The 27,332-nt window shown below is 43.6% G+C and overlaps 1 protein-coding gene across 1 annotated transcript; it reads right to left on the reverse strand.

The window, feature by feature from the left end:
* Positions 1-2,835: 2,835 nt before the first annotated feature.
* On the reverse strand, positions 2,836-20,747 carry SPTLC2 (serine palmitoyltransferase long chain base subunit 2). Its single transcript, XM_075282316.1, has 12 exons — positions 20,588-20,747; positions 11,326-11,508; positions 10,865-11,019; positions 10,523-10,671; positions 10,281-10,405; positions 10,108-10,201; positions 9,877-9,982; positions 9,577-9,796; positions 9,338-9,464; positions 5,486-5,621; positions 4,879-5,008; positions 2,836-4,176 (listed from the first exon to the last, which is right to left on the reverse strand). Exons 1-12 carry the CDS (start codon positions 20,723-20,725, stop codon positions 4,057-4,059), a joined length of 1,683 nt encoding a protein of 560 aa, XP_075138417.1. The 5' UTR covers positions 20,726-20,747; the 3' UTR covers positions 2,836-4,056.
* Between the last annotated feature and the right edge of the window lie 6,585 nt (positions 20,748-27,332).

Here is a 27,332-nt window from a genome sequence, read left to right on the forward strand (position 1 = left end):
GATATCCGTAACTTTTTTTATACTTCTGTGTACATAGGATGTCTTTTTTTTTTTGCAGGGCTGGGTGTACTTTTCAGTTAATCTATTTTGGGGTTATTGCTTTTGCTGTAATAATTTTTTATTCAAATTTTTATCACAGGCAAAACAGTGCAAAAAAAATGGCAGTTTGGCACTTTTGACTTCTCTTTTCCCCGCTACAGTGTTTCCGTATAGGAAAAATATTTTTTATAGATTTGTAGAGCAGGCATTTTCACACACAGGGATTCCTAATGTCTAAGTGTTTCACAGTATTTAAGTACTTTTATATGTGTTCTAATGGGTTTGAATTAATACTTTTTTTTTATATATATTTTTTTCTTTATTTACTTTTTTTTTTTTGTGCATTTATTAGACCCCCTAGGGGTCTTGACTAATGTAATGCATTGCAAAAATAAATAAAAATAAATAAATAAATGGGCATAGAGCAGCCTACAAAGGAAAATCACTGTAGAAAGGCCAGGGAGCCTTTACAAGGCTCCCAACTGTCATGCTAACGCGACATCAGCCCTGGAGCTTGCTCCAGATGCCGGCGATCACCGGCAAAATGGCGGCTCGGTCAGCTATGACCAAGGCGCCAGAAGAGTTAAAGGCTTTTCTAGAAGGAAGATGTAGCAGTTGCTTTATACTCAATGTAGATAGAGTTGGCCATGACACCCTAAGTTTCCTAAATATCTCCATTTACCTCAGTCTTGTATCATTTGGTGCAGTTTCTCCATATAACACGGACCTTTCAGAGTAACTTGGATAAATGACAAGAACAGTCGTGATACCACATGATGGTAGACAGGTGAAAGCATAACTTCGTAGTGGCAAGATGGTCCTCATTTTTACAGTTCAAATCCAATCTGTGAGGAAGACCTCCCCCAAAACTGTACTTATCCATAGACTAGTAAAGGGGGGGGGGGGGGCGCGCTGAAATAACTGGGCTGTCTGCTTTCTAGTGGTATATAAAACTGCATGTGCCTTGATCCTGAGTTACGTCTTGTCTTCATACTCCAGTCACATGTGTGAGGTCACATGACAAGTACAAATTTTAAGTTTGTTAGCCAGTAATAAGTTAAATGTGGTTCCAGCTCTGAGGACCATCTAATGTACAAGATATAATATAGCAGATCACAATATAGTACACTCCTTACTGAGCCACCTTCACTTCAAAGCCTCAATAGTGATGACCTATGCTTATGATAGGTCATCAATATCAGATTGGTAGGGTGTGTACAATTTGCTTAAAACAGCAGATACTTCTCCCCTCCCTCCCCCCATTCCTTTTGTAGTCATTCTTGGCTTTAGCTAAAAAAAACAGAAGTAAAATCTGCAACAGAAACCCCCCAAAAACTGCATTTCCACAATGTGGGACCTCAGGCCCCACTTAGCAAGTGGCAGAAAAAGAAAAAAAAATATTCTGCAATGTTTTCCTTTAACAGACTTTCTGCCCCTATACAGGAACAGGTATAAGTGACACGCTGCAACTTAAACACAAGCACAAGCATTTTTTAAATTGACACTTTTCTGCTGCAGATTTATTTCTGCAGTGAGTGGATGGGATTCGCTAGAATACCATGTAATATAAAACGCAGCATTTTTTGTCATGTGAGGCCCCAGACTTTAAAGGGGCTCCATCATTGGCAAAAGTAATTTTTAGCTAAGCACATACTTGCACTTTAGAAAGGCTATTCCACACCTACCTTTTTGTATGTAAATTGCCTCAGTAGTGTTTCAATAAGTCTGGTTTTATTCATATGCTAATTAGCCTTCTCCGTGCACAGGAAGTGTCTGAGTGGGAAGATGAGTCATCAGTACAGCAGCCTCTCTGCTGTCATACACATAGATTAGAGGGTGCACAGAGACACTTCCTGTGCACGGAGAAGGCTAATTAGCATATGAATAAAAATTGACTTATTCAGAAACCACTGAGGCAATTTACAAACAAAAGGTAGGTGTGGAATAGCCTTTAAACTGTGTTTTTGTTTTTTAAGCCAAACCTCAAGTAGATCATAAAGGATGAGACACTATGAGGGTGCATGCACACTACGTAACGCCGGGCGTGTATGAGAGCCGTACACGCCGGCGTTACAGCAGGGCTGCCGAACACTTCCCATTCACTTCAATGGGAGCGCTCGTAAACGCCGCTGTTACGAGCGCTCCCATTGAAGTGAATGGGAAGTGTTCGGCAGTCTGCCGTAATGCCGGCGTGTACGGCTCTCATACACGCCCGGCGTTACGTAGTGTGAATGCACCCTGACTGACATTTTCCAATCTGCTCCTTATTTTGACTTCAAAGTCTGTCATTACCATACGAGTATATTCAAAAGACGTGGTTTAACTACATCAAAAACTATACAGGAAAAAAATCCCATACATTTTTTGATACAGCAGCCATTTTTACTGGTGAAACACTTATTTGATATGTTCACCCTGGAAAACCCCAGTTTGTACCTTGGGAAAGTTACTGGTTCATCGTAACTACTGAGCTACAGTCCAAACAAATACATTGTCATATATTATCAAACCAGAGAGTGACGTAAAAAGTTACAAACCATGGATCTGCAAATTTGAATACCACAAAAATTTCCAATGCCAATTTTCTGACATAAATGTCATCTGATATGTATGCTGCTACAAGTTTGCATAAATTTTAGTGTAGGTGCACAGAACGCACTTGATTTTCAAATAAGCCTTCACGTAGTCACAGACCAGGCAAATCTTCCGATGGCACAGGGATTATTAATAGCAGCATAGCCAAGGCTGTTCCTGATGTATCTCTCCCATTGTATTATATGCACATTACATTGGCTTCCTCTGTAGTGGTTGGGAATGATGATAACCTCAGGCTCCATTCTCAGCTTCGTAGCAGCAGATATTTGATATCTGGTGATATTTGTTCATTAGTTGACCCCAATGTGAACAGAAATCAGTGAACAAACAATAAGATAATGGCAACTACCTGAAAATAAATGAACATTTATTGAGTAGCAGCTGACCCCCAGAAGCAGCCACTGCGTCAATTCCCCAGAGTCTCTGCTGAATCTGGTGCGGCCAGTGTAGTGTGAATTCTTACGGCTCAGTACATCCAAACGTCATGCCACAAAGAAACCAACAACTTAAGGCCATTTCATGAATGTTTCCAGGAGTCAGACCCACAACATAGATTCTGCCACAGGAGTAGGAATGTGAGTTATCCAGAGCAGCAAAGGCAAAAGTGGAAAATAGGGTAGAAATAGAAGGCAGGGGGCACAGAGAGCCTCCTACCACTTTCTCCTATTTATACTGGTCCCACATCAATTGGCATTTTTTTTTTAGGACCCATTATATCAGGGGGCATCTGAGGGAAAGAACAGCAGGAAACACAATCAGATGTATAAAAACACTGCTGCTGGATAGAACAGAGGGAAAGTGTTATGGCCAGAAATGTTTTTTTGCTTTTTTTCTTTTAACAATAATGATCCCATCCCAGGACCAGAATGTGCCCCCCACTACTACAACAGCAGATGAAAACCAACCATCAAAAGGGCTAGATTATACATTATCGCAGTGCACCCTACCTCTGATGGGACAAGTCGCCATGGTAGCAACCTACATGCCAGACTCACTATTGAGCATCCTCAGCCTCTGCCCACAAAGCCCGTGTAACGTTCTGGCTATGGACAAGAGGAGTCATTGTACTGGGTCCAGCATCACAGCTCCTCAGGTCAGCACCATATGTAGCACCTGTGCTGCTCCTCCACCAGACACTCATCTGCACCGAATGGCGACACCAGGGAAGACGTAAAGACACAGCTGCCCAGGAATCCACGCATGCCCTCACCCTCCCCTTCCCACAGAGATTAAACCCATGTCCCAACACGGAGTCAAGGCCTCAGACGGGGAAAGTCGTCACAGGTCCCATCCGGAATAAATAAGATGTAAAATGAAAAAGAAAAATGTACATATATAAAACAGCCCCTCAGTGCTGGGGCCACAGGCTCATAGCTTGACACAGATGGCCAAATGGTGGGAGTGATGCCCACTTTGGATGGATCAGTCTTCTGTCTCCTCATATGTGGTCTCATCAAATGGCCGATCTAGCAACGGCACAAAGTGGTGGCGAGAATATTTCAGTTGCAGAAGGTCTCCAACTTCGCTGATCTTGTTCAGAGCCTGCAAGAAAAAATTTGAGAATCACAGTATATAAAACACTTTAATGTTAAGGATCTGACCAGATATTAGGATATTAAAGGGGTTTTCCAGGACTGACATGTTAACATATTGATGGCCTACCAGTTACCTACCAGTTAGATAGCTTACCAATGGGGGTGTGACACATATTAATCTATTCTAAGCATAGGTTATCCATACACAAGACCTGAAAAACCTCTTCAAGGCTAAAGCCCCGCAGCCAATAAATGCTGCAGGAAAAACCTTGGCAGCAATGTGTTGCAGTTCTTCCCGTAGCGCTTTCGACAAAAAGTTCAGAGGTGTCCTCTACAGACTGCCTCAATTATACTACAGGGAAACTGCCGTTTTTTTCCATAGGTATAATTGGCATGCTGGGATTTCCAAAACTGCAACGATTTTGGAAATTGCCTCATGTCCACTGCGTGTTTTTTATCCTGCAAATTGGGGTTGAGATTCACTAGAATCACATCCACTTTGCTGTGACTGTAAAACACTGCTTTCTTTCCACAGCGTTTACACTACATGGGGCCCTGGCTTAAAGGGGATTTTCACAATGACTGATGTATAGCATTAGGTGTCCACTACAGAGTTTTGTCCACATACAGGTGATCAGGTCACCTGATGGCCAAAAGCAGTGATAGTGATAGTAGAGGATCAACCACAGACCAAATACAAGTTTCTCACCTCATCCAACATTTCCTTCGTATGAGCAGCTGATACACAAAACCGTGCTCTGGATTCAATAATTGGGGTGGCTGGGAACCCCACAACTACTACACCAATGTTCCTCTTTAGCATCTCTCGTCCAAACGCCCTGTGGAGAGGAAGACAACGTCACTGTCTGCTGTGTGGCGCCTGAATCACCGCAACCCTGGAGATAACCATCAGGAAGCGAAACGCTCACAGCCAAGGATGAATGTTTCACACTCAGCCCCACACCTGGAGATGAGCCCCACCCCCACAATAATTACAGGGGATGAACGGTCACCCCCAGGCCTGGAATATTCTCTTCTTGTTGTCTCATAAGGGGGTTGTGGTATAATTTAGTGACCTAAGAGTAGAAGTAGTCATGATGCAGGATTATGGAAGTAGCCATTATATTACCCCTCACCCAGCTTTCCCAAAGCTCTATATTGAGCAACTTCTGTAAATAGAGAACACAGGATTTGAAGTAAGTTGGATCAGTCATACAAGTTGTCACCCAGCTTTCCCAGAAGGAAACTACTGAACATCGGGGACCTTAAATTTTTGTATGAATTGATTGTTAACCCTTCCACCACCACAGCCTTACCCAATTTTTGCTGGCATGTACAGCATTAATGGAACAACAGGAGAGTCGCTGTTGCCATAGATTATGAAACCCATCTCTGTGAGGCGACGTCTAAAGTAGCGGGTGTTCTCTGCCAGTTGCTCCACACGATCCCTTCCTGTGGAGAGAAAGTTTGGGTTTATGAGGAGTCTCTAAAAAACTGTGCACAAGCTGCATAAAGATGAATGAAACTAATGAACTGGACACTGAGCAACGACACCAGGCCGCAGCCAGGGAAACAAATGAAGCGGCAACTAGTCAATCCAATTACAGAGATCACAGGTCACTGGTATCTGCGTCATCAACACCCTACAGCGAGGGCAAAGCAACAACCTCTAGTGTCACTTCCCAGCGGGCACAAAGCCACAGAAGACTGACATGGATTAAACTGATGTTTTTAATCTGCTAACAAGCACCAAGTGGCCAGACCAGGAACATGAACCAAGATCTGTACAGATCATAAAAGACATGGTAGTACATGGCAAGAAATCTATATAACACTCCAGACCTATAGGTTATCAGTTCTTGGGAACATTACACTGGACAGCAAGACCTTTTCTGCTAATCCTTCCTGCATCTTTCTATAGTACAACACAATCAAGAAGTTCTGTTATAAGGAGCTATTATATGACATTATAAGGAAGGTTCTACTCTCCCCAGAAACAGGGCTCCTACATTCAAAGATTTTGTTTGCTACTGAAAGGACACGGTCTCATGTCAACTCACACAGGACTGGTCCATTGCAACATTAACTACTGGTATCCTGTAGGCCAAGCTTGTTTAGTTACGATTCTCTGCCGTCAGCCTGGTGGATATCCAGTTCATTATCATCACTGTATAGAGTTCAATTGTTTGTATGTGCCAAGGACACGGGACATATACCACGGTGAAGGCGAGTGGCACTTGCATAGTATACTGTCCTCATGGGCAGAGCAAATACTGCACAGAGTGGAGGTAGCGATCAGCACCAACCATTGTTTTACAGTCTCTCCCAAGCAGGTTTGCTGGCTCGTCCTTCGGCACAATCTGGAATCAATCATCTTTGTTTTGCTGTGATCTGGCAGAGCTGTAATTGTATGAAGAGGCCCCATCCGTCTGCCCTGTGGCAATTATCAGAGGATCTGAGGGGCACTGTTAATGTCTACCATCAGATGAGATGTTACAACATGTTGAAGTCCACGCTATAAGATGCAGAGGAGAACTAACACTACAAGGGGGAGGACACTGACTGCAGAACTACAAACTCTAGATGTATAGGAGAGCGTATATACTATATATGCGAAAAGCAGATTAGAAATGTCAATAACCAGCAGGATACAGATACTTTGCTACAATCCACCAGAGACCATGGCATGCAAGAACAAAATTAAACAGTGGCAGGAGATGAAACATACATGTCACAGTATCAGCGATACTCAAAGACAGGGGGAGGAGAGGGAGGCAGGACAGGGTTAAATGCTTGTGTGTGACCTGCACTGTAATGTCAGCTGTGCCCCCCCTCCCCAACACAAACATCTTTATCACAACCAGATGCTGCAGCCCCTGGAACCAGAATCTACTTTTCTCTTTGATCCTAGACAATGTTTATAATCCCCAGCCGAGTGGAGTCTTCTCTCCCCAGGGAGGATGTCGGCTCCAGACTGTAAATCACTGCCTTGTCAGCCCTGCCCAAAAATGGCTCCAAGAGCTGACACTCTACCCCAACCGTGCTTGGAAACTGCCTCCATAGAAAGCACTCTCTTATGGCTATGCCTGAAGAAAACAGCCCAAAGCTGTACCACCCTATACCTGCACAAAGTAGTGCCAAGAGCTGATACTCTACCCTATCACTGTATCATTACTTCATATTCCCCAAAATGTGTCCAAATGTTATAACACTATTCACCTGTATGGGGGAAAAGCTGAGTAATAAGCAAATCACAACATTATCTATGGGGTGGAAGAGACAGCAAGATGTTAAATATTAACTGATCTTTTAGGTAGGGGGACAGTGGACAATGCTGTGGACTAAGACAGCGACACAAATGATCTTCAATATAATGATGAATGGGTCTGAACTTGCTGTACATAGTTTGCATCACAGGCTGAAATGACCACAGAGCTTACAATCAGCTAGAGCTGCACAATGGTGGGACAAAGTAGGAGGGATTTCTAAATATCACATCAATGATAACAAGACAGGATGGGGTGTGGGGGGGATGTTTACAGCCAGGTGGTCACACACATCTCACCTGTACAAACCGTCTTATCTGCAGCTCCTCACAATGCCGCAAACACAGCAAGATAGCAGAAACCAGTAAGCACGCCAGGAGCCCAGTTAACTGCACACGATGTATGCCGCTGAATGTCGGATTGTAGTGAGACACTATGTGGCAACATCTGTATCATGGTGACCTGCAGGAAGATCACCCTAATCACTTCTACCTTCACTGTGAGTGCAGTAAGATAAAAATATCCCAAAGTAATGGGGACCTCAGAGCAAGCCCTCCCAAAACATACTGACGTATCCTCCACATAGGGTCTAAAAATAAACAGCAGAAATGCTAGCTATCATCTGTGCATTGGTTTATGCCACAAACCAAACTCATCTTATCTTATATATTGGTCATCTAGAATATATTGCATGAGGAAGCATGATCGACAACAGTATCTTGTATGGTCAGGAGACTGGAATCTATGAGGAGCAGTATTGTGAGATATATAGTGGTGCCTGTATAATGTCCTGATCCAGACAGCCATCAAGGCTACACCAAATATGTATGAAACTGACTTCCTACATAAGGTGCCCTGTGTCAATAAACAGACAACGGGATGGAATAAGCAGGGTGCACATTACATGCCCTCCCCCAAGCTCTCACAAGTGTAAGAGGATCCGCCAGTAGCTTGGGCAGAGACAAGGAAATCTAGGAGCCTAGCCGCTTATTAAAAGGGTCAGAAGAGGGCAAAAACATCACAAATGTCAAGTTTCATCCATACCAGACACACTCTATAAAAGTCCCAAGTTTGCACTGTAAGTCCACACCAGAGGCAATACTTCTTGGCCAGAAGATGAAGAGTTCAGTGCAGGAAATTTGTTACCACACGATGGTCCAATCTCCAAAAGTGTTCCAACGTATAATTTTTTATTTCTAACCTACACCTCCAGTACTGATGCCACCTAGTGGCTAACATGGCATCTGTCATGTGATGTTTTTTCTTCCCAATATATAGAAAGACCTGAAACACAACATTCACCAATATTTCCATGTAACAGCAACAATCTAATTACCACGTACCGCACAGTGTCAGCACTGACCACAGCAGCTATGATAACTCATTCAACAGATGCAGTATGCAAGCTGAATAGAAGAAAATAAAGATCTCGGTGAACCAAAGCAACAGATAGGTCAGACAAAATTGTACACACAGGCACCTGCCTATGCGCAATTCAGTGGTGGCATATCACCATCTAGTGGTGAAAAAGTGAAAGAACAGTTTCTATCGGCCAGCGAAACCACGCACGAGTCATCAGTAGACCTTATGTAGGGTAAAACAATAGACGAGACAGCAACAAATTTGAGGACTGTAGGAGGGTGCAAGTATGCGGAACGTGGGATGGCTCTTATTCTCAAATGTATAATACAATAAGAGAATCACAGCAGCAGCACAAAATTTAACAATCTAATTTTATTTTGCCATTTAAAAAAAAATAAAAAAATGCAGTTTTTGGCATAATCACCAAATTATTAGACAACGCATTTATATAGTCACTAATGGATAACATTACGCTCAGACTCTAAGGCGGTAACGCTACTAGATTACTTCTGTTAATAACGTTTGTACAGTGTTACTTACCAAGGCTGGTGCCATCGTCACCCATAATACACTTCATAGAAGTGATTATCTGCTCCGCCACAGGTGGAGACATGGAGGTTGCGTACGCTGTGCTATGGGAGTGTTTCCGCAGATAGTCAATGAGGACCTGGGGGGGGAGGGGATACACACATCAGTCATGTGTAGATGACTGTGACTACAAGGACAATGTTACCTACACATTAACCTATCAAGACAGGTGACCCCAGACTGGAACTCACCTTACTGCCCCCAATATAGCCTCCTGCTCCACCAAAGCTTTTTGTGAACGTTCCCATCATGATGTCCACATCCTGGGGATCCAGACCAAAGTAATCAACTACACCTCTTCCGTTTGGTCCTAGTGCACCAATACTGTGCGCCTCATCCAAATACAGATAAGCCTTGTACTTCTTCTTTAGGGCAATGACCTCAGGTAGACGGACAATTGATCCCTCCATACTGTAACCAACATAAACCAGTCAAAACAATAAACCACAGCTCTTTCTTTAACCAAGTCAGAATTTCAAACTTCTCCTCACCTGTATATGCCTTCCACCAGGATTAGGATCTTCCTCCAGGGTCGGTGCGTACGAGGCTGACCCTGGACAATAGCGTCTCTCAGCAGCTTTTCTAGACTCTGCATGTCTGTGAGAGGAGGAAGACAGGTCAGAGAGGGCTGAAGGGATGTGATTCCAAAGAGCACAGAGGACAAGGCTGCCCAATGACAAGAGGATATATCATATTCTATATAAAGATAAACGTTTTCTTACTGTTGTGCTTAAATATGCGGATTGTGGCTCCTGAGAGCCGGGCCCCCAGTACCAAACTGGCATGGTTCAACTCATCACTTAGGATAAGACAGCCCTAGAAAGAAAAAGAACTGAAGTTTCTGACCAGTCAGAGAGGAGCAGTAGGTCAGGAGCACCAAATCACTAGTATGTACCTTTCCAGCTAGGGCAGGTATGTTCATAGAATTTGTAGCAAAACCCATTCCATAAGTCATGGCCGCCTCTACACCAAGGAAACGTGCAACCAGGCGTTCCAGCTCTTCATGCTTATCCAGGTTACCTGCACAGAGAGAGGCACAAATGGCTTAGAAGAGTGCTCCCTAGAGATGGAACAGCAAAATGCGATAAATAACCTTAACACAGATTATAAAACAGACTTTGTACAGGGGGCACTCACCTATCTCCTGCCTTGTACTGCACACTCCCCCACCATACCGCTGCAAGACCGCAGCTGAGGCTTCAGCACAAAATCCAGTGTTCTGTGCAAAACCCAGGTAATTGTAAGAGCCCATGTTAATGACGCCCTTAATCACGCGGCCAGTGAACCTGGAGGAAACAGTAGAAACAGATTTTAATCACAGCAACAACCCTTTAGATGAACAGTGGCAGAATGGCTTGGCCAATAACAGAGAGAAGCAGCAATTCATAAAATTTGCTGTTATACACAGTAAGCACACCTTTGTAGAGCTCGGGGGGGGGGGGTATTTTGGGGAAGAACAGTCTTGCCGCAGTTACTCACTTGAAGGTCCAGTTGTAGTCATCAGTGAACCTCTCCAGGACATCCACTCGTTCCCCAGGAACGCTGCATACTGGTCGGTTCCAGTTGTCCCTGATCCTCATGTACAGGTTTCTTGTGTAGAAATTTTCAAAGTCCTGATAAAGAGGAACAAAATCCTGCAAAACAGAAAAGTAAAAGGTCAGAACAGGGAACGAGTGGCGGCACCATCACACCACTGACAATGAAAATATCTCAATTCCATTAAGTCACAGTATTCAAAATTCCATTAACAACCCAAGAAGACACTCATCCCCAAAGCCTAAATGTGACACAAGCAGAAGAAAGTGGAAGAGCACCACAATGCAGTCTTCACATACAGGGAGAGGCTCTGGATCCAATCTTAAGCCCATCAATGTAGCAATCCCAGAAACATCAACTCTCCCAAGGCAATAAAGATATTCTGTGGCTGCATTGCATCTTACTTTCTGTTCCTCCCGTTCCGTGGCATTGTGACACTTCTCAATCTTCCAGGCCCGGAGGAAATCACGCAGGTAGCCAAACAGGGTGAGGATTCCATATCCCATGTAGGTGAGGACGGCAACCAACATCGGGGTCTCCTCGAACGCCTCCTGAAACGGCCTCTTGTACAGCCCACCATTAGGAAGCTGATAATGAGATAAACAATTACAGTCAGATAAAGGCACATATCACTCATCAGTACACACAGGCTAAACACTACTCTGCAAATACTCTGTGCTGCTGGAGGGATGCCTTAAGCATGTAGCAGTGCAACATTGGGCCCTGTGACAGTGTGGGCCCTCTCTCAGCCATCACGGATTCAGAGACACAGTCCTGCATTTCGGGTGCTGTCCCAATGTTTCGGGTGGCATGTCACAATTGCAATGGTCAAGCACACAGACATCACCTCTGTACCATTCAGACTGTCTAGTGCAGGGGGTCTTCAAACTTTTTAAACAGGGAGTCAGTTTACTGCCCGTCAGACCACTGGGGGGCCGAAATATAGTTTAAAGAGAGTTTAAGATTATATGCTCCACAGTAGTTCTCCCCCCCCCCCCCAGTATTATACGCTCAACAGCAGGCCCCACCATAAAAAGTATTATATGCTCCTCAGTACACACACACCCTACACACAGTATTATCTGCTTCTCAGTACAGCCCACCACAATATTATATGCTCCACAGTACACCCCACACACAAAGGATTATCTGCTTCTCAGTACACCCCCCCCCCCCCACAATATTATATGCTCCTCAGTACACCCCCCCACATTATAATATGCTCTTCAGTACACACCTTAAACCGCTCACACACACACACACACACACATACACACATTATTCTACTTGCCCATGAAGAGCTGCCATTCTTCCGACTGCAGGAGCTGATGACTTACGTTATCGCGCCTGCATCAAGGTAGAGGTCACATACTACTGAAAGCAGCGATCACTCACTAATGGGGATTCCTGTACCGGATTCCCAGTTAGTGAGCGATCCATGCAACAGCACGCCCCTGCCATCGTGCCAGAAAAATGTCCTCGGCAGGCCATGGGCTGTAGTTTGAGGACCCCTTGTCTAATGCAAAGAGATGCAATTACAAGTACAGAGCCACAGATAACAATAGAGTATGTTTTTTTTTAATTGATTAACATATTATATAGCCTGATGAGGCACTGGGGAGGGGGGGGGGGGGGAATTATATGGGTCATTGTAGAGGCATTTGACTGTGTGAAAGGGCCACTTTCTGGGTACTAGATTGTATGGATGCCACTAAAGGGGCACAGCACTATACGGTACAAGGTGCAACTATAGGAATTCTAATATGTGAGGGCCGCTTAAGGGACTTTATACTGTGTGATGATGGCATCGTGACCATATGCTATAAACCAAAGGGCTCTAGTAGTGTTAGGTCATAAAGTGACATAACAGGAATAGGTGGGGTCAAAGTGGACATAGACTGTTAGTGGCTTAAAGCAAAAATATTTGCTGCAGCATGATACGCGCCCCCACACTAACCTGTCTTTATGACTTTTGAAGTTGTGTTTGAAACAAATCACCTTCTTTTGTCAAGTATTTCTAAGTTTGCTGAAGTCTTTGGGGCCATGAAAAACACAAATGCCTCCCCCCCCCCCCATGGACACACAGACATTGGTGGGATGAATCAACATCAGGAACAAAAATAAAGGACATGTAGAATTTTTTTTTATTATGTAACTGAATCAGGTAATTCCATAAATATATATAAAAATACCTAAAACCATAAATACAAAATGAGTACAAATAAATACAATGAAAGTGAATGGATCCATTTGCATCACGTGGTGAATCTAAACAATACAAGGAAAGTTTTCCCTGACAAAGTTGCGTGAATCCAGTCCTTCTCCGTTGCACTTTTGCCCCTCTTCCAATGCCAACAGGAAAGGTAAAGTGTACATGGAGTTTTGTTTAATCTGACATTTTCTGTTTGCAGGAGAATTTGAAGGTTAATAATATGGGTTTTAGCAGGAAGTCAAGAGAACAATGACTTGACTACACCCTTCAGACTAATAACAGACAGCTTCCAACCGGGAAAACATTAAACATTCACGCAAAGGCAATCACTTTGGAGATTTGTCAACTTCCAGATTACGGAAATGCGACTATACATCACTTCCAGCGAAGCGGCAGGTAAACGTTCTCCGAACAGGCAGCAGAGATACACATAATGCATCTGTTGTGTCCAGGAGTATGATAAGAATACAGAATCTTCTGTGAGCTGATGCTGTGTCTTGTCTGGACAACACTGGGCTCTACCAGCTGAAGTATCAGGTGGGTAAAATGCCATGAACACCTCTCACTTGCTCCATGCAAAAACTGCAGAGCACATAGCAAAAATCAGGAAAGAGATACAATTCCCTTTCTCCTCAGACCTGGAGGCCACGTGATGTGGGACCAGTCTATGACTGCCAGACTAGAACTTTCCTGTAAACGACCCGAGTCTGCACAGCACAGCCGGGGATGGAGGGGTCAATACCAAGAATAAGACGGAGCATTCTTGAGGCAGAACATGTGGAAGAGAGCCAAGAACAGAAGGAGTGGTAGTGGAGAAACAAGATCCCACACCTCGATACACACACGCCCCAGGCTGCACCACCTGCAACCACAACTGAGGACCCCTTCCTAAGACAAGTAATGACCACTCCTTGCTCCCCAACATTCATGATAACAGCAGCCTTGTCCCACATGCATGACTGCATACAGGACAGTTACCTTTTCTCCATCAATACCAAGGACTGAGAGGTGCACAAAAACCAACAAGAAGAGACTAAGGCGCCAGGGTAAACAAGAGACAAGTCAGTTTTGTTGCTATATTAAGTCTTATATTCCAGTCACATCCAGGGCTATGTTCACAATTATACTGGCTGCTGCTGTTTGGAATTTGTAGGCAGGATCCCAAACACCCTTGTAGTTTAGCAGAGTATTCATTGTTCATTGCTTACAGTTGTATTGTATTGTGGAAGATGTAAGAGCAGATTCAGTATGAATCTAGGCTACTGGAATAAAAGAAAGTTGCAAACCTAAAGTGTGACTTTAAAGAGGATCTTTCATCACCCCAAAAAAGTTCTTAGCACCTATTAATAGTAGTTGCTCCACTGATTCCAGCACAGTTGGAATTTTATCTCTACTGCTCACCATTCCTGAGCAATAAGTGCTAATAATTTTGGTACCTGATGTGCTATTTAAGGTCTGTAATGTCAGAAGGGCGGTGTCAGGCAGGGGGTGTGATTCAGAGCTCCAATCAGAGGCAGCCAATGTCAGAGCTCAGAATCACACCCCTTACATGCTCCTGCCTAATACCGCCCTCCAGACAGTACTAGGTCTGCATAGGATACTAGGCACCAAAACTAACAGCATTGATTGATCAGAAACGGTGGGGGCTAGAGAAAAAAATGCCAACTGTGCCAGAATCAGCAGAACGACGACTATTAAATGATGCTACTTAATGGACTTGTTGGAATTGGTAAAAGGTCCTCTAAGTAGCACTTGCAACAAAAAGGGTCACAAGTCCCATTTTGAGGCTGGGTTCACACAATGTATTTTGGCTCGTAGACGCTGCGGGAGCTTTTGTGGGCTGTATACGCTCCCATTGATTTCAATGGGAGCCGGGACCGTATACACAGCGCTATTTTGTGGCCGCAAAACCGTTAAACCGTGTGAACCCTCCCTAACACTGTTCTCACCATTTGCCAAAAAGGCAGTATGTCCAGAATCATCCGCATTTACACCAAATTTCTGGAGTAAATGATGCCTGGAACCGACAACTACAAAATGGCATAGATTTGAGCAAAAGTGCATAGCCCACTGGAGTATGCGCCTGATTTATGAAAAAGCCTGTGGCCCTTCAAAAATCAAGTTAATCTTTCAACAGATTCCCTGGAAACATCACTTCCTGCACCATGGCCAGAGATGTTTATACAGTTCTGTCTACCTTTGAAGCCCAAACCCTGGTAAATCACACCCGATGCTAGGTACGTACCTAGGTTTGGGTTACCATTCGTGTGGTCTGCTTGGGGACTCCACAAATGGAAACCTATTCTGCGGTTTCCATCTTGAAAAGGGCCAAAAACTGCAGAGAGAAAAGTCCTGCTTACAGGACTTTTCTCTCCGCATTTTTAAAGTGGAATGAGGAACGGAATCCCGGAGCAGAGAGAGGGCGCAGGTGTGAACCTAGCCTGACTGATCTCAGTCCTGGTAGGGGGATGGAGATGAATTATTCATAGAGAAGGTAATGCCTTCTTCAGAGATGTCAGGCAAGAATGCCTTGACACTGGAAAGGTTGACTTCCTGTAGGACAAGCAAATACAGCCTCTCCTGGCCCAAAAAGACAGATTGTAAACAGAAAAAAAACCTGACTGTATTGAGCTACTACAGGCAGCCTTTGTCCACTCTGAAATAGCGGAGCCACCTATCACATAACAGAGTATCTGCTCCACAGTCCATGATCCTGTATTCTAGCAGCACAGTGAGGATATTCATCTGAACTCAAAAGGACCCCCTATTGTGCTGTGACATTCCAGAGGTCATGAGACTTGCGCCTCACAGGCATATACGTGTAATAAGCCTCATGCCTTCGTACAACAAGAAAAGCAGAAGGCCGAACACAGAGGAAAAAATCTGTCTTCAAGAGGCAAAGTGATATTACTGTGACAGTGAAAAAAGGCCAATGATAACTACAACATAAGGGAACCTCATACTCTACGTTATTGACCGTATATTATATCGATCCTTCTCTCATACTATAGATTATATTATATATATATATATATATATATATATATATATATATATATATATATATATACACACACACACACACACATATATAAGTCAACCCTCTCTTAGCCTATGCAAAGCAACAATGTCAGACCCCTCTGTGTGTCCATTATAATTTGTCCCTTTCTCAAAACCTATATATAATAACTTTGGTTATCTCGCTCTGTCTGTATACTATAATAATGGCCTCCTCTTGCAGCCTGAAGGAAATAACATCAGAGCCTTTTCTCTACCTGTATATAATAAAGCCCCCCCCATCTGTATATAACACATCACCCACCCCCCTCTACCTGTTATTCAATAACATTGAACAGTTCTCTCAAAATGCAAATAACATCTCCCCATCTCTCTGACTAGAATAACACTGCCCCCCCCCCCCCCACACACACACACACACACACACCAAAGGTAAAATAACACCTGTACAGGTGTCATAGGAGTCTGTGCAAAACATTTTTACACTTTGAAAAATGAGCTTGTGACTTTTCCCAGATTTAAAACACCTAAAGCTCCAACCCACCCAGAGCAATCCATTGCAGACATGCACTGCACCGTTACTTATTAAATATAGTGCCTGCTCAGAAGCATAGCAAGCGCCGTAACTGCTGGGTCTCTGCTCTGATCAGCGGTATTCAGAACATCTGAGGCCTCTGTGCCCAATGGTCCCGACCCACACCCCTCTTACATATAGATGCCAGTACGGCTCCCACATGTTTAGATGGCAGAGCCCTCTGGTATGTTTAACAGCCGGGAGCCTTCTGCAGTCTCCCAGGCCTGTCATAGAAAAATAACTATTGAGGTCCACACACACACACACACACACACACACAAATCACTGACACCCTTTCACTAGATCACAAATAAATAAAAAACAAACAAATTAGGCCGGGTTCACATCTACGCCCCGGCCTCCGTTATGCAGGTTTCCATTTCCTGCTAGAAACTGGACAGGAGATGGAAACCTGCATTCATTTTTCAAACCCACTCATTTGAATGGGTTTGAAAAGTATCCACCTGTGAGCGTTTTGTGCTCTTCGCGGAGAAACCGTTTTTTTTTTAACCGGACATAAAGTCGGACATGCAGGACTTTGTGTCCAGTTAAAAAAAAACTGTTTTGCTGCGGAGAGCACAAAACGCTCACCAGCGCTCACAGAAGACAGAAACCCGACAGACTGAGATCGGGCCCTTAGCCATCCCTGTGTCAGAAAATGCCTGTAAACATTTATCCCATACAGCGAACACCGGAATCATCATAATCTTTTTTTTTTTTTTTTGCAGGTGTGAGAATATGGAGACTAAAATAGGTTTTTGCACTTTCCAATTTTTGGATTTTTATAAAGGTATGAAAACGTAACAAAAACTATATAAATTTTCTATGCCACTCTGTTCACACTAGTGTTTGGGTTATGTTCTTTAGGTCCACTTGTGAACCTGAAAAACAGAAATCCTATCTGCTTTAAAAGAAGTTTCCCCAGAAACCCTATAGACCAGGGGTAGGGAACGTACGGCTCTCCAGCTGTTGCAAAACTACAACTCCCAGCATGCATACTGGCTCTGCTGTTCTTGGAACTCCCATGGAAGTGAATGAAGCATGCTGGGAGTTGTAGTTTCACAGCAGCTGGAGAGCCGAAGGTTCCCTACCCCTGCTATAGACTGTAATGGGGTCCACCTGGGTTTCGCCCAAAACCAACAAATAGAAAAGTTCTGCTTGCAGGACTTTTCTCTCCCCATATTTTAAGTGGAATGGGGGGGCAGAGTCCACTAAACGGTCACCCAATGCTAGAGTGACTAGCAAGCCTCACTGTGATCATGCCAACCCCCAAAAGATAAGGAACATCTTTTTGTAGAACACATTGAATTCTGTAAAAATGAAACCATAAATTTGCTATTTACACATGGAAGACAGTTCTAGTAATGGATTACCTACTTAAAGAGGACCTTTCACCACCTACAACGACACCACCTCTTTACATCAATTAATAGTCGCTGGCATACTTGAATTTTTTTTTTTAAGTCCCAACCATTCCCAAGCAATCAATTCTGTTAATTTTGGTGCAAGATATGCTATGTAGGCTCTGTACTGTCAGGAAGGAGGTGTCAGGCAGGAGCAGGCAAGGGGGTGTGATTCTGGGCTCTGACACTGGCTATCTCCTCCAAATCACGCTCCCTGCCTGACACTTCCTACCTGACAGTACAGGGCCTACATAGCATATCATCCACCAAAACTAACTGCGCTTGTGGCTTGTGAACAGTGGAGGCTAGAAAGAAAATTTCAACTGCAATGGAACTAATGGATTGGCGTCTATTAAAGGATGCTAAGAATATCAGTGTAGACTGTATAATATACATATCTTCTCAGGGTGGTAGAGTTATATAAAATGCCAAAGTAGTCCAAGAGTTTCTTACAAGTAGTATGGGAACATAGGGATTGATCCCCATTCACGTTACACCTCTTACATTGCAAAGGTAATTCAAAACTAGTAACATAAACCAAAGACTGCATATGTAGAATTGTGATATGAACACAGTTTATGGGTCTTAGGGGTGTTGCAAAATCAGAATAGGTTTGATTTGGGGAATCGACTGAGGATCCAGTGCACTATCATGTGGAGGTTCCTAATCTGGTGGAGAGCTCAGCCTCTGGTGATCTGGGAGAGCGATGGGTCAATGGCAAGTCACACCATGCCTCCTACACCTTTGCAAACTGTTTGGGGACAACCTCCACGTTTGTATAACAGCTTCTGATATTGGATGGTATTATTAACTCAATTCTTCTATAGTCCCACAGATGTTAGTTTATCTCCCATCCACTTAAGTGCAAAAGTCTACCTAGCAAGGAACAGAGATTCCCACAGAAATATTGTCATAATAATAATAGCTAAAGTTAATAAGGAGAGTATTTTTACCCTTCTGGGGGGAAAAACTAAACTAAACATAGTGCGACCTTTGCTGACCCCTCTTTTTTATCTATCTATTATAGCATCAATTCTCTTTTTCTCTTTAAAGGAAACCTGTCATATGAAAATGCTTTGGCTCGCTGAAGTGGACAGAACGGTAGAAGACGGCTGTCCGTTACTGATAAGACCACATCCTTGATACCTCAACGGATAAACAAGATACACTGACTCTTTTGCCACAAACCTATACGTCAATCTGATCAGCCCCTTATGCTCTGTAACATGCTGCCTGCAGACTGGGCAGCTTTTTTCATGTGACATGTGCACTTATGCGAGTACATTATAACACCATGTACACAAATGTAAAGCACCATGGAATTAATGGTGCTATATAAATAATAATAATAATAAGACTTGTGTCTGTCAGCCTATATATGGAAGAAAAAACCAAAAAACCCTTTATCAACCTGTACAATATAAATCAGACCCCTCACTCAACCTGTATATTATAACATCCCCCCAGCCTTTACACATCATCATCCCCACATCCTGTATATTATAAAATTAGAACTACATCAAAACATATAGAGGCCAACAACACATGATTAAGTCTGGGACATGAATAGATGTAGCAACAACCACACCCAAAGTAATATTAAAAATAGAAATTTATTAGTATCCAAAAATAAAATATAAGGACACACGTGTACAATAAATAGCACTAAAACATAAATAGGGGAAACCATAAGGCTATAATGCCATAGATGAGTGGTTAGGTGAAAACAATGAATATCAAAATCAACTACGGACTATGCAGCACCAATATAGTATCTGGAAAGGGCCACAAAGCTGGAAATGTGAAATTTCCCCCTCCCCCAATCCCTTCTCCTCACTCAGCCTGAACTATATATCATGCCCCCTCTCCCATAATATATATATATATATATATATATATATATATATATATATATATTAGATTGTAAGCCCTTGCGGGCAGGGCCCTCTATCCCACTGTGCCAGTCGGTCACTGTTAGTATTATACCTACCTGTATATTTTGTGTACTGTATGTAACCCCCAAATGTAAAGCACCATGGAATTAATGGTGCTATATAAATAAACAATAATAATAATAAATAAAAATATATAAGATGAGGGGGAGGGGTATGTTATATTGTACAGACGGAGAAAATATAAAGGATGGGAGAGCAAAACTAAAGTTTAATATACAAGGGGGGGGGGCATGTTATACTGTACAGACAGAGAGGAGACCCAAACTTATAATAGAAGATAGAAGGACGGGAGAGGGGGGTGAAGTTGTAACTTTGCTTCGTCTCTCAGACTATAGGACAACACTGCCCCCTCTGTCAGGATGTAGATGATAAGATCGCCCACCTATCTGTATGTCAGGACATCGCCCCTCTTTCTCAGCCTGTACATTACATCTCTACAAACCCCATGTTACAGATGTGTCACAGATTAGGGTTAACCCTAACGCTTCTATCATCTCATCTCACCCGCTCCTCGGGGCACACTCCATTCTTCACGTATCCGTTTTTGAGCCCTCCGTTTTCGATCTTACAGCTGCCGTTCATAGCAGCCTTGTGAATGAAGCCGTGACCCCCGGGGACCTCTCCGGTGCTGTAGCGCGGCATCTCCGGCCTGACTGTCTCTCCTGTCACCACCGCCACGCCCAGTCGAACGATACCGGAACTGACTGCTTCGGCACGACCAATCACCTCCCGAGACGTCACATTAGGGCGCGGTTTAAACCTAACCCGGGCCCACCAATCACAAAATAAGAAGGCGGAGCGTAACAGGGAGCGACGGGATGACGTCCGCAATCCAAACAGCACGTGCATGAACCATAGTAACCTGCGTGGGTGGGGCTACATGAATGACCCGGCCAGCCCAACACGTCACTTACCTGACACACACAGGAGTTACCTGGTGAAACTTCACTTCGTCAATAAAGAAACGTCAATGGTCTCCTTAGTAACGGCCTCTCCTTTCCGATTACCTTGTATGTCTGGAAGAAGCTGATGAAAGAGGCCCTTATATCGCTAGGGCTTATTCACACGTCCGTGTTGATAAAATTAAACATGATTTAAACGGAATCCTTCACTAGAGTCCGTGCTGCACATTTCAAAACACGTGCCCTGTACAGGGGTGCCCTCTGCAGTTTGTGTCCAGTCCACCCCAACTTTAGTTTTTTACAGAATCATATTTTTTTGGGTCCGGGGCCATGCCCCTGTATGTCATTAGCACTGCACTAGGAAACTATGTAGTGAGAGTGGGGTGATGACCTCTACATGAAGTGTTGCCACCACCCACATGTCAATGTGTGCATCTCAGATATAAACTATGTTTTGTGTACGCCGCCTTAGGGCAAACTCAGTGGTATTTTTCCTCCCCTCTACTGGAGTCAGAGCAGAGTAGGGCTAGGTTCACACTAAGTTATGCCATGCTCTCCATCAGGGGCGTAACTACCGTGGTAGTAGCAATAGTGGCTGCCACAGGGCCCAGGACATTAGGAGGCACGACGGGCTCCTGATGGGGCTTTTTTAATTTTTTTAATAGTCCATTACCTGCCTGAGTAACTCGAACAGGTAATGGGCTCTATTTACTTACCAATCCTCGCTCCTGCTCATGGCCGCTGCTGCTTCCCCTTCTGCCGAGGTGACTGTGATCTGGAGAGGGAACCGATAAGTGAGGCCGCGAACCCCACAAACACCGTTATCATTATACTCAGGGGGATCTCTGGAAGGCTTTGGGCCTATTTGATGACATACCAGACGTTACGTGGGCCAGGCCTGCGTCATAATGTGTTGTGTCGCAGGCCCAATTCAAGTGACGTCTGGTCCATCATTGAAGATGGCCGACATCAGAGTGGAGTGCATTGGAGCCCAGGAGAGGTAAGTAACAGTGTGTTTATGTTTGTATCCTCTCCTGGATCTCCATTTATTATACTCTTGGGTCTGTTCGGTCGGCTAGAGGAAGGGGGCCATGTCAAATGTTCACCTTGTGGCCACACCATTCCTAGTTATGCCACTGATCTCCATCATTTGTATCCACTGTAGGACCCTGGAGAGAATTATTGAGTTCTTGGAGGCACTTATGTGACAGGGGGCCAGTAAAGGAGCATGGTGATGGTAAAAGATGTTTTTTTTATATGTGTTATGTGGGAAACGTAGGATAGTTTAGCACTGAGGATGCGTCAGTCAAAACTGCATCAGAAAAAAAATGCCTGCAGATTTGATGTAGTGCTTGGTGAGGTTTTATAATTTTATAAGTCAAACGCATTTATGTCACGTTTTAACTGTAACTTATGCTAATGTTTGCTAAAAAACCACATCAAAACTGCTGCTTTTGTATTACTGTAAAAATGATTTGGTAGAGGTGACTGAGGATTTTTTTTTTACAGGGGTGCCCCGAGTTTGAAAAAGATGGCAACCACTGCTGTAACGTCTCACTTTGTCTGTAATGATCCCTATGAATTGTAAAGTGTTGCAGAATATGCTGGGCTGTGTAAATAAAAAGTATCATTATTATTGATATTATTACGCACCGACTGGCTGACTAGTAAAACCATTTAAGATCTGGTCTTGACCTACAATGGTTTCATTTCAGAAAATGGCTGTTCCAGAACCAATGAATATTGTAACTCGAGGGGCCATCTATTTGGGTAACAGTATGATCGTGGTTACCTATGAACTTAGACGTTTTTGATTTTGTGCTTTTCCAGCACATCCCCACCCTTTACAAAAACAACCCGATTGTAGTAAGTGCTATGAGAGCAGGGAAAGTTTAAGGTGCACAAAGCTCATATTAAGCCATGTCCCCCCCTTACCCCACCCCTTTTTTTGTTTTACACTGGCTGACATTTTTTAGTGGAAAAAGTGGCAACAATATTTACACAACATCCACAGTCTTTTCTTTGAGATCTTTACCTGCAGTCTTCAGATACGACCCTCCCTCGTACATGCGTACACACACGGTGGCAATGTCATGCTTATGATATCCCCTACTGCCATATAATAATACCTAACCTCGCAGAAAGAGCAGATGGTGTCACTTTTATGTCATCATCGCTGACATTTTGTAATCTTCCCCTCATTATCTAAGGCACAAAGTGCAATTTATGTTGAAATAATTTTTATTGATTTTTTTTCAGTTAAACGGAAATCTACAAAACCTATGTATGAATTCAGTTATGCCCCAGGACGCAACCAATATTTCCACCATATAGTGGTCAACATAGGCCATGCAAGTTATTAAAGGGATTCTACCATTAAAAACCTTTTTTTTCTCGTTGACTCGACAGAATAGTCTTAAGAAAGGCTATTCTTCTCCTACCTTTAGATGTCTTCTCTGCTTCACCGTTCGGTTAAAATCCTGGTTTTTGCCCGTATGCAAATGAGTTCTCTCACAGCACTGGGGGCAGGCCCCAGCGCTCAAACAGCACTGGGGTCATCCCCAATGCTGCGAGAGAACTCTCCAGCACCGCCTCCATCTTCTTTAGGAACAGGGTCTTCAGGCGTCTTCTTCCGGGGGTTGGCTTCAAACTTCTATAGGAAAGTCCAGAAAAAACAACGCTCAACCTTGCGAAATCAACTAGGAATGGTATATTATAGTGGTAAGGGCTGCACGGAAACCTTCGACTGAAAGGTGAATAGAAATGATGGAACCAATATAAAATCCAGCATGCCCAAAAACCAGTTGAATATGGCATGCCATGACTAAGAGACCATGAACTAGGTCTCGAAACGCGTAGGCCATTTGTTTTTGTCTTCTCTGGATCCATGTTGTAAGATGAAAATTTTTTGTCTTTTTTAACCAATATGAAGTAAAAGTTATATTTTATCTTATTCAACTGGTTTTTGGGCATGCTGGATTTTATATTGGTTCAAACTTCTATGCCTAGGGCAAAACCAACTGCGCATGCCTGCCGGCCTCAAGAAAATGGCCACTTACAATACTGTATACGGATCGGTGGGGCAGAGAAGATATCTAAAGATAGGAGAAGAATAGCCTTTCTTAAGGCTATTCCCTCGTGTCAACGAGAAAAAAAAAGGTTTTTAATGGTAGAATCCCTTTAAAGTACCATGACATACAGATAGCGACTCACCAATGACATTCTCTCTCAATATAGTCCTTTGTGTTTTCCATCTAAGACCATCATGAAGACTTCATTCTTGCAGGACCTTTCTCTCCACATGATTCGTGTGGATACCACGCGGAAACACATGGATCCCATTATAGTTTATGGGGTCCATGTGGTTTCTTAGGTAACCGCTTTTTAATGCATTCGGTATTCCGTTCGGGGGTCCCCAAGTGGACGCCCTGAACGGAATATCGAACGCAGATGTGAACTAGGCCTCAGCATAGACGAAACATAGCAGGTAGAAATCCTGGTGGTTTGGGTGAAATGGAGAAGATGGTAAAAATGAATGAATCAGAAAAGACGCCAGTTGTAAGTCAACAGATATAACTTGTCTATTCTTTCACTGCCTTGATCAGTAGTTTTATTAATGTGTACAGGTATCTACCACTATCCAACCAGTCTCCATATGATAGTAGTTTTGAGACATATTATCTAGTAACAAGTTAGTGGTGTTATTCAGTCATTGTATGGTGGTACGTAGTTAAAGTATCAAGGTATTTGCCAAACTATATGATAATGTTATCCTGGATTTCTATAAAAAAATTAAAAAATGTTTGTGTGCCCCATTTACCACTCACTCCAAATTTCCATTGTACATTATAGCACAAATATACAGCATCTGATAGCTGGCAAAGATTTGCTGTTCCTGGGTACAGACCAACCCAAAGATAGACCAAATTTCTTAAAAGGTCTGCCTGTTAATACATTTGGCACATCTCAATCCAGCGTTTCCAACTCTCAGGGTTTTTAGAGCAAAATAAAACAGCAACATCTTACACTTTTTCTTTCTTGAAAAACCTGATGAGGAAAAACTCACCTATTGAACAGATGGCGCAGTGTCCTAGTAACGTAAATGGGAAACTTCTTGCAAGAGTTTTCCGTGTGTAATTTTAGTGAGGAAGCGCTCTAAATGCTTGTGGCAAAACTGGTGAATATACTGTAGTCTGACATTCTGACAGTTTTACAGACCCCATCTCAGATATCACCAGAGAGAGAGGGTCTGCTTCCTGGGACAGGAAACATACTGAGATAAATAGATGGAGTTTTTCCTCCCCTTCAGTCCCATCCCAGATGAGGAAACCTACTGTGCCTGGTCTGCCAGGGGCCACGATGTGGGTCTCTATTTTTTTTTTTTATTCAAATGTTTATTACAGTTTTATAATAATACAAGGTCCAAAACAGACCAATAATACAAAAATACAAACATAAACAATGCAGCCAATGAACCACCCCGGGAAACTCTCTAGATGGACCCAGTCAGCAAGGCAACAGGAATATTGAAGAAGAAAAGGTGGAAAGAGTGGAAGTGGAAGGAAAGGAGAGCAGAAAAAGCGATAAAAGCAGAGAAGAGAGAGAAAGAAAAAAAGGGGGGCAGTTAAGGGGTGTGAGTAGAGGCAAACAGAAAGACATTCCATATAAGGGCCCCAAAAAGGGTCCGAAGAACCAGCTGTGTGAGGTCCTCAGCAGAAGTACCTATAATTCATAATATAAGGACAGATATTAACATATAAGGAGTTATAGTACTGAGGCCGACAGTGGAAACCCTGCACAGAGCACTACACTCAGGCCTAAGAGGAAGGCCCAGAGCCCAGAAGCGCTTGATGCTCTCCAGAGCGTTGGAATTCCAACCAGTAAAACCAGGTTTTGTTAAAGACTTCAACCTGTCATGCAGAAAGGAAATGAGGTTTTCCATGCCCATAATCTCATTGATCTTTAGAATCCAGAGGGAGAGGAGGAGGTTCAACTCACTTCCAGTATTGCGGAATGCAAGCATGGACTGTAGCGGGAACTGACGGAGACCTCATGTGAGAGGCAAAAAATACGTCTCCTCTGATCATGGGAGTGGGAAAGGGATAGATCCACCTCCCACTTCAAAATAAAGGGGTTAAACCCTTGAATGGGGTCAATCAGAAGCCCATAGATAACAGAGAGAGAATGGCGGAAAAGGCCGTCCCACACATAAATGTGTTCCAGAAGATGTGTGTCTTAAGTTTTCACCTATGATGAGTATTGTCTGTTGGCTTACCAAACTTCCCATTAGTAGGCATGTCTGTGTGAGTTATTAATTAGTGTGCCGTGACTTTAAAAGTCCATCTGATTGTGGGCAGCATTTACGGTCTCCACCCGCTGTTATGTTGGCCAGCGACACTGGGGTGAGTGGGGTAGCTGGCACTAGCAGGTACTTCCAGGTATCATGCCGTCCACATGAAACAGCACCATTTAAAGGGATTCTACCACTAAAACACATTTTTTTCTAGTTACCACGTCGGAATAGCCTTTAAAAAGGCTATTCGTCTCTTACCTGTGGAAGTGCTCTCCGCCGCGCCGTTCGTTCAAAATACCGGTTTGTACCGGTATGCTAATGAGTTCTCTCGCAGCGATGGGGGCGTCCCCATCGCAGGAGCAGCGATGGGGGCGTACCCATTGCAGCTCGAAAACTGACCGCAGCGCCGCCTCTCTGGTCTTCGGTGTCCTTCCCTTGCTTCTTTAGCGTCTGTCGGACGCCTGCGCAGTACGCTCTGTTCGGCGAAGATTGCCGAACGTACTGCGCATGCGCAAAATTGCGGTCCCAGCCATAGTGCGGGCACCGAAATTTCGCGCATGCACAGTACGTTCGGCAATCTTCGCCGAACAGAGCGTACTGCGCATGCGTCCGACAGACGCTGAAGAAGCAAGGGGAGGATACAGAAGACCATAGAGGCGGCGCTGCGGTCAGTTTTCGAGCTGCAATGGGGACGCCCCCATCGCTGCGAGAGAACTCATTAGCATACCGGTACAAACCGGTATTTTGAACGAACGGCGCGGCGGAGAGCACTTCCACAGGTAAGAGACGAATAGCCTTTTTAAAGGCTATTCCGACGTGGTAACTAGAAAAAAATGTGTTTTAGTGGTAGAATCCCTTTAAGACCTACTACTACTATTGAATAGTTAATGGCAGGCTGTCCTTTTATGGCCCTAACTCCAGATTCTCTGGTTGAAGACCTTCTAATGTGGCAAGCATCATGGAGCAACCTCAGCTTTACGCCAAACGGAAGAACCAGGAGATAGCTCCTTTCATATGTTATGAAAGTATCCACAGGACAAATATATTTCCTTTC

Source organism: Leptodactylus fuscus, chromosome 7 (genome assembly GCF_031893055.1).
Source record: "Leptodactylus fuscus isolate aLepFus1 chromosome 7, aLepFus1.hap2, whole genome shotgun sequence".
NCBI classification, from domain to species: Eukaryota; Metazoa; Chordata; class Amphibia; order Anura; family Leptodactylidae; genus Leptodactylus; species Leptodactylus fuscus.

Coding starts and splice junctions, on each gene's coding strand:
- SPTLC2 (XM_075282316.1), bottom strand. CDS start 20,725: ATGCCGCGCTACAGCACCGGAGAGGTCCCCGGGGGTCACGGCTTCATT. Junction 9,797..9,876: donor CTGGTGGAAGGCATATACAG/GTGAGGAGAAGT, acceptor TGTTGGTTACAG/TATGGAGGGATCAATTGTCC. Junction 4,177..4,878: donor CGAAGGAAATGTTGGATGAG/GTGAGAAACTTG, acceptor TTTTTCTTGCAG/GCTCTGAACAAGATCAGCGA.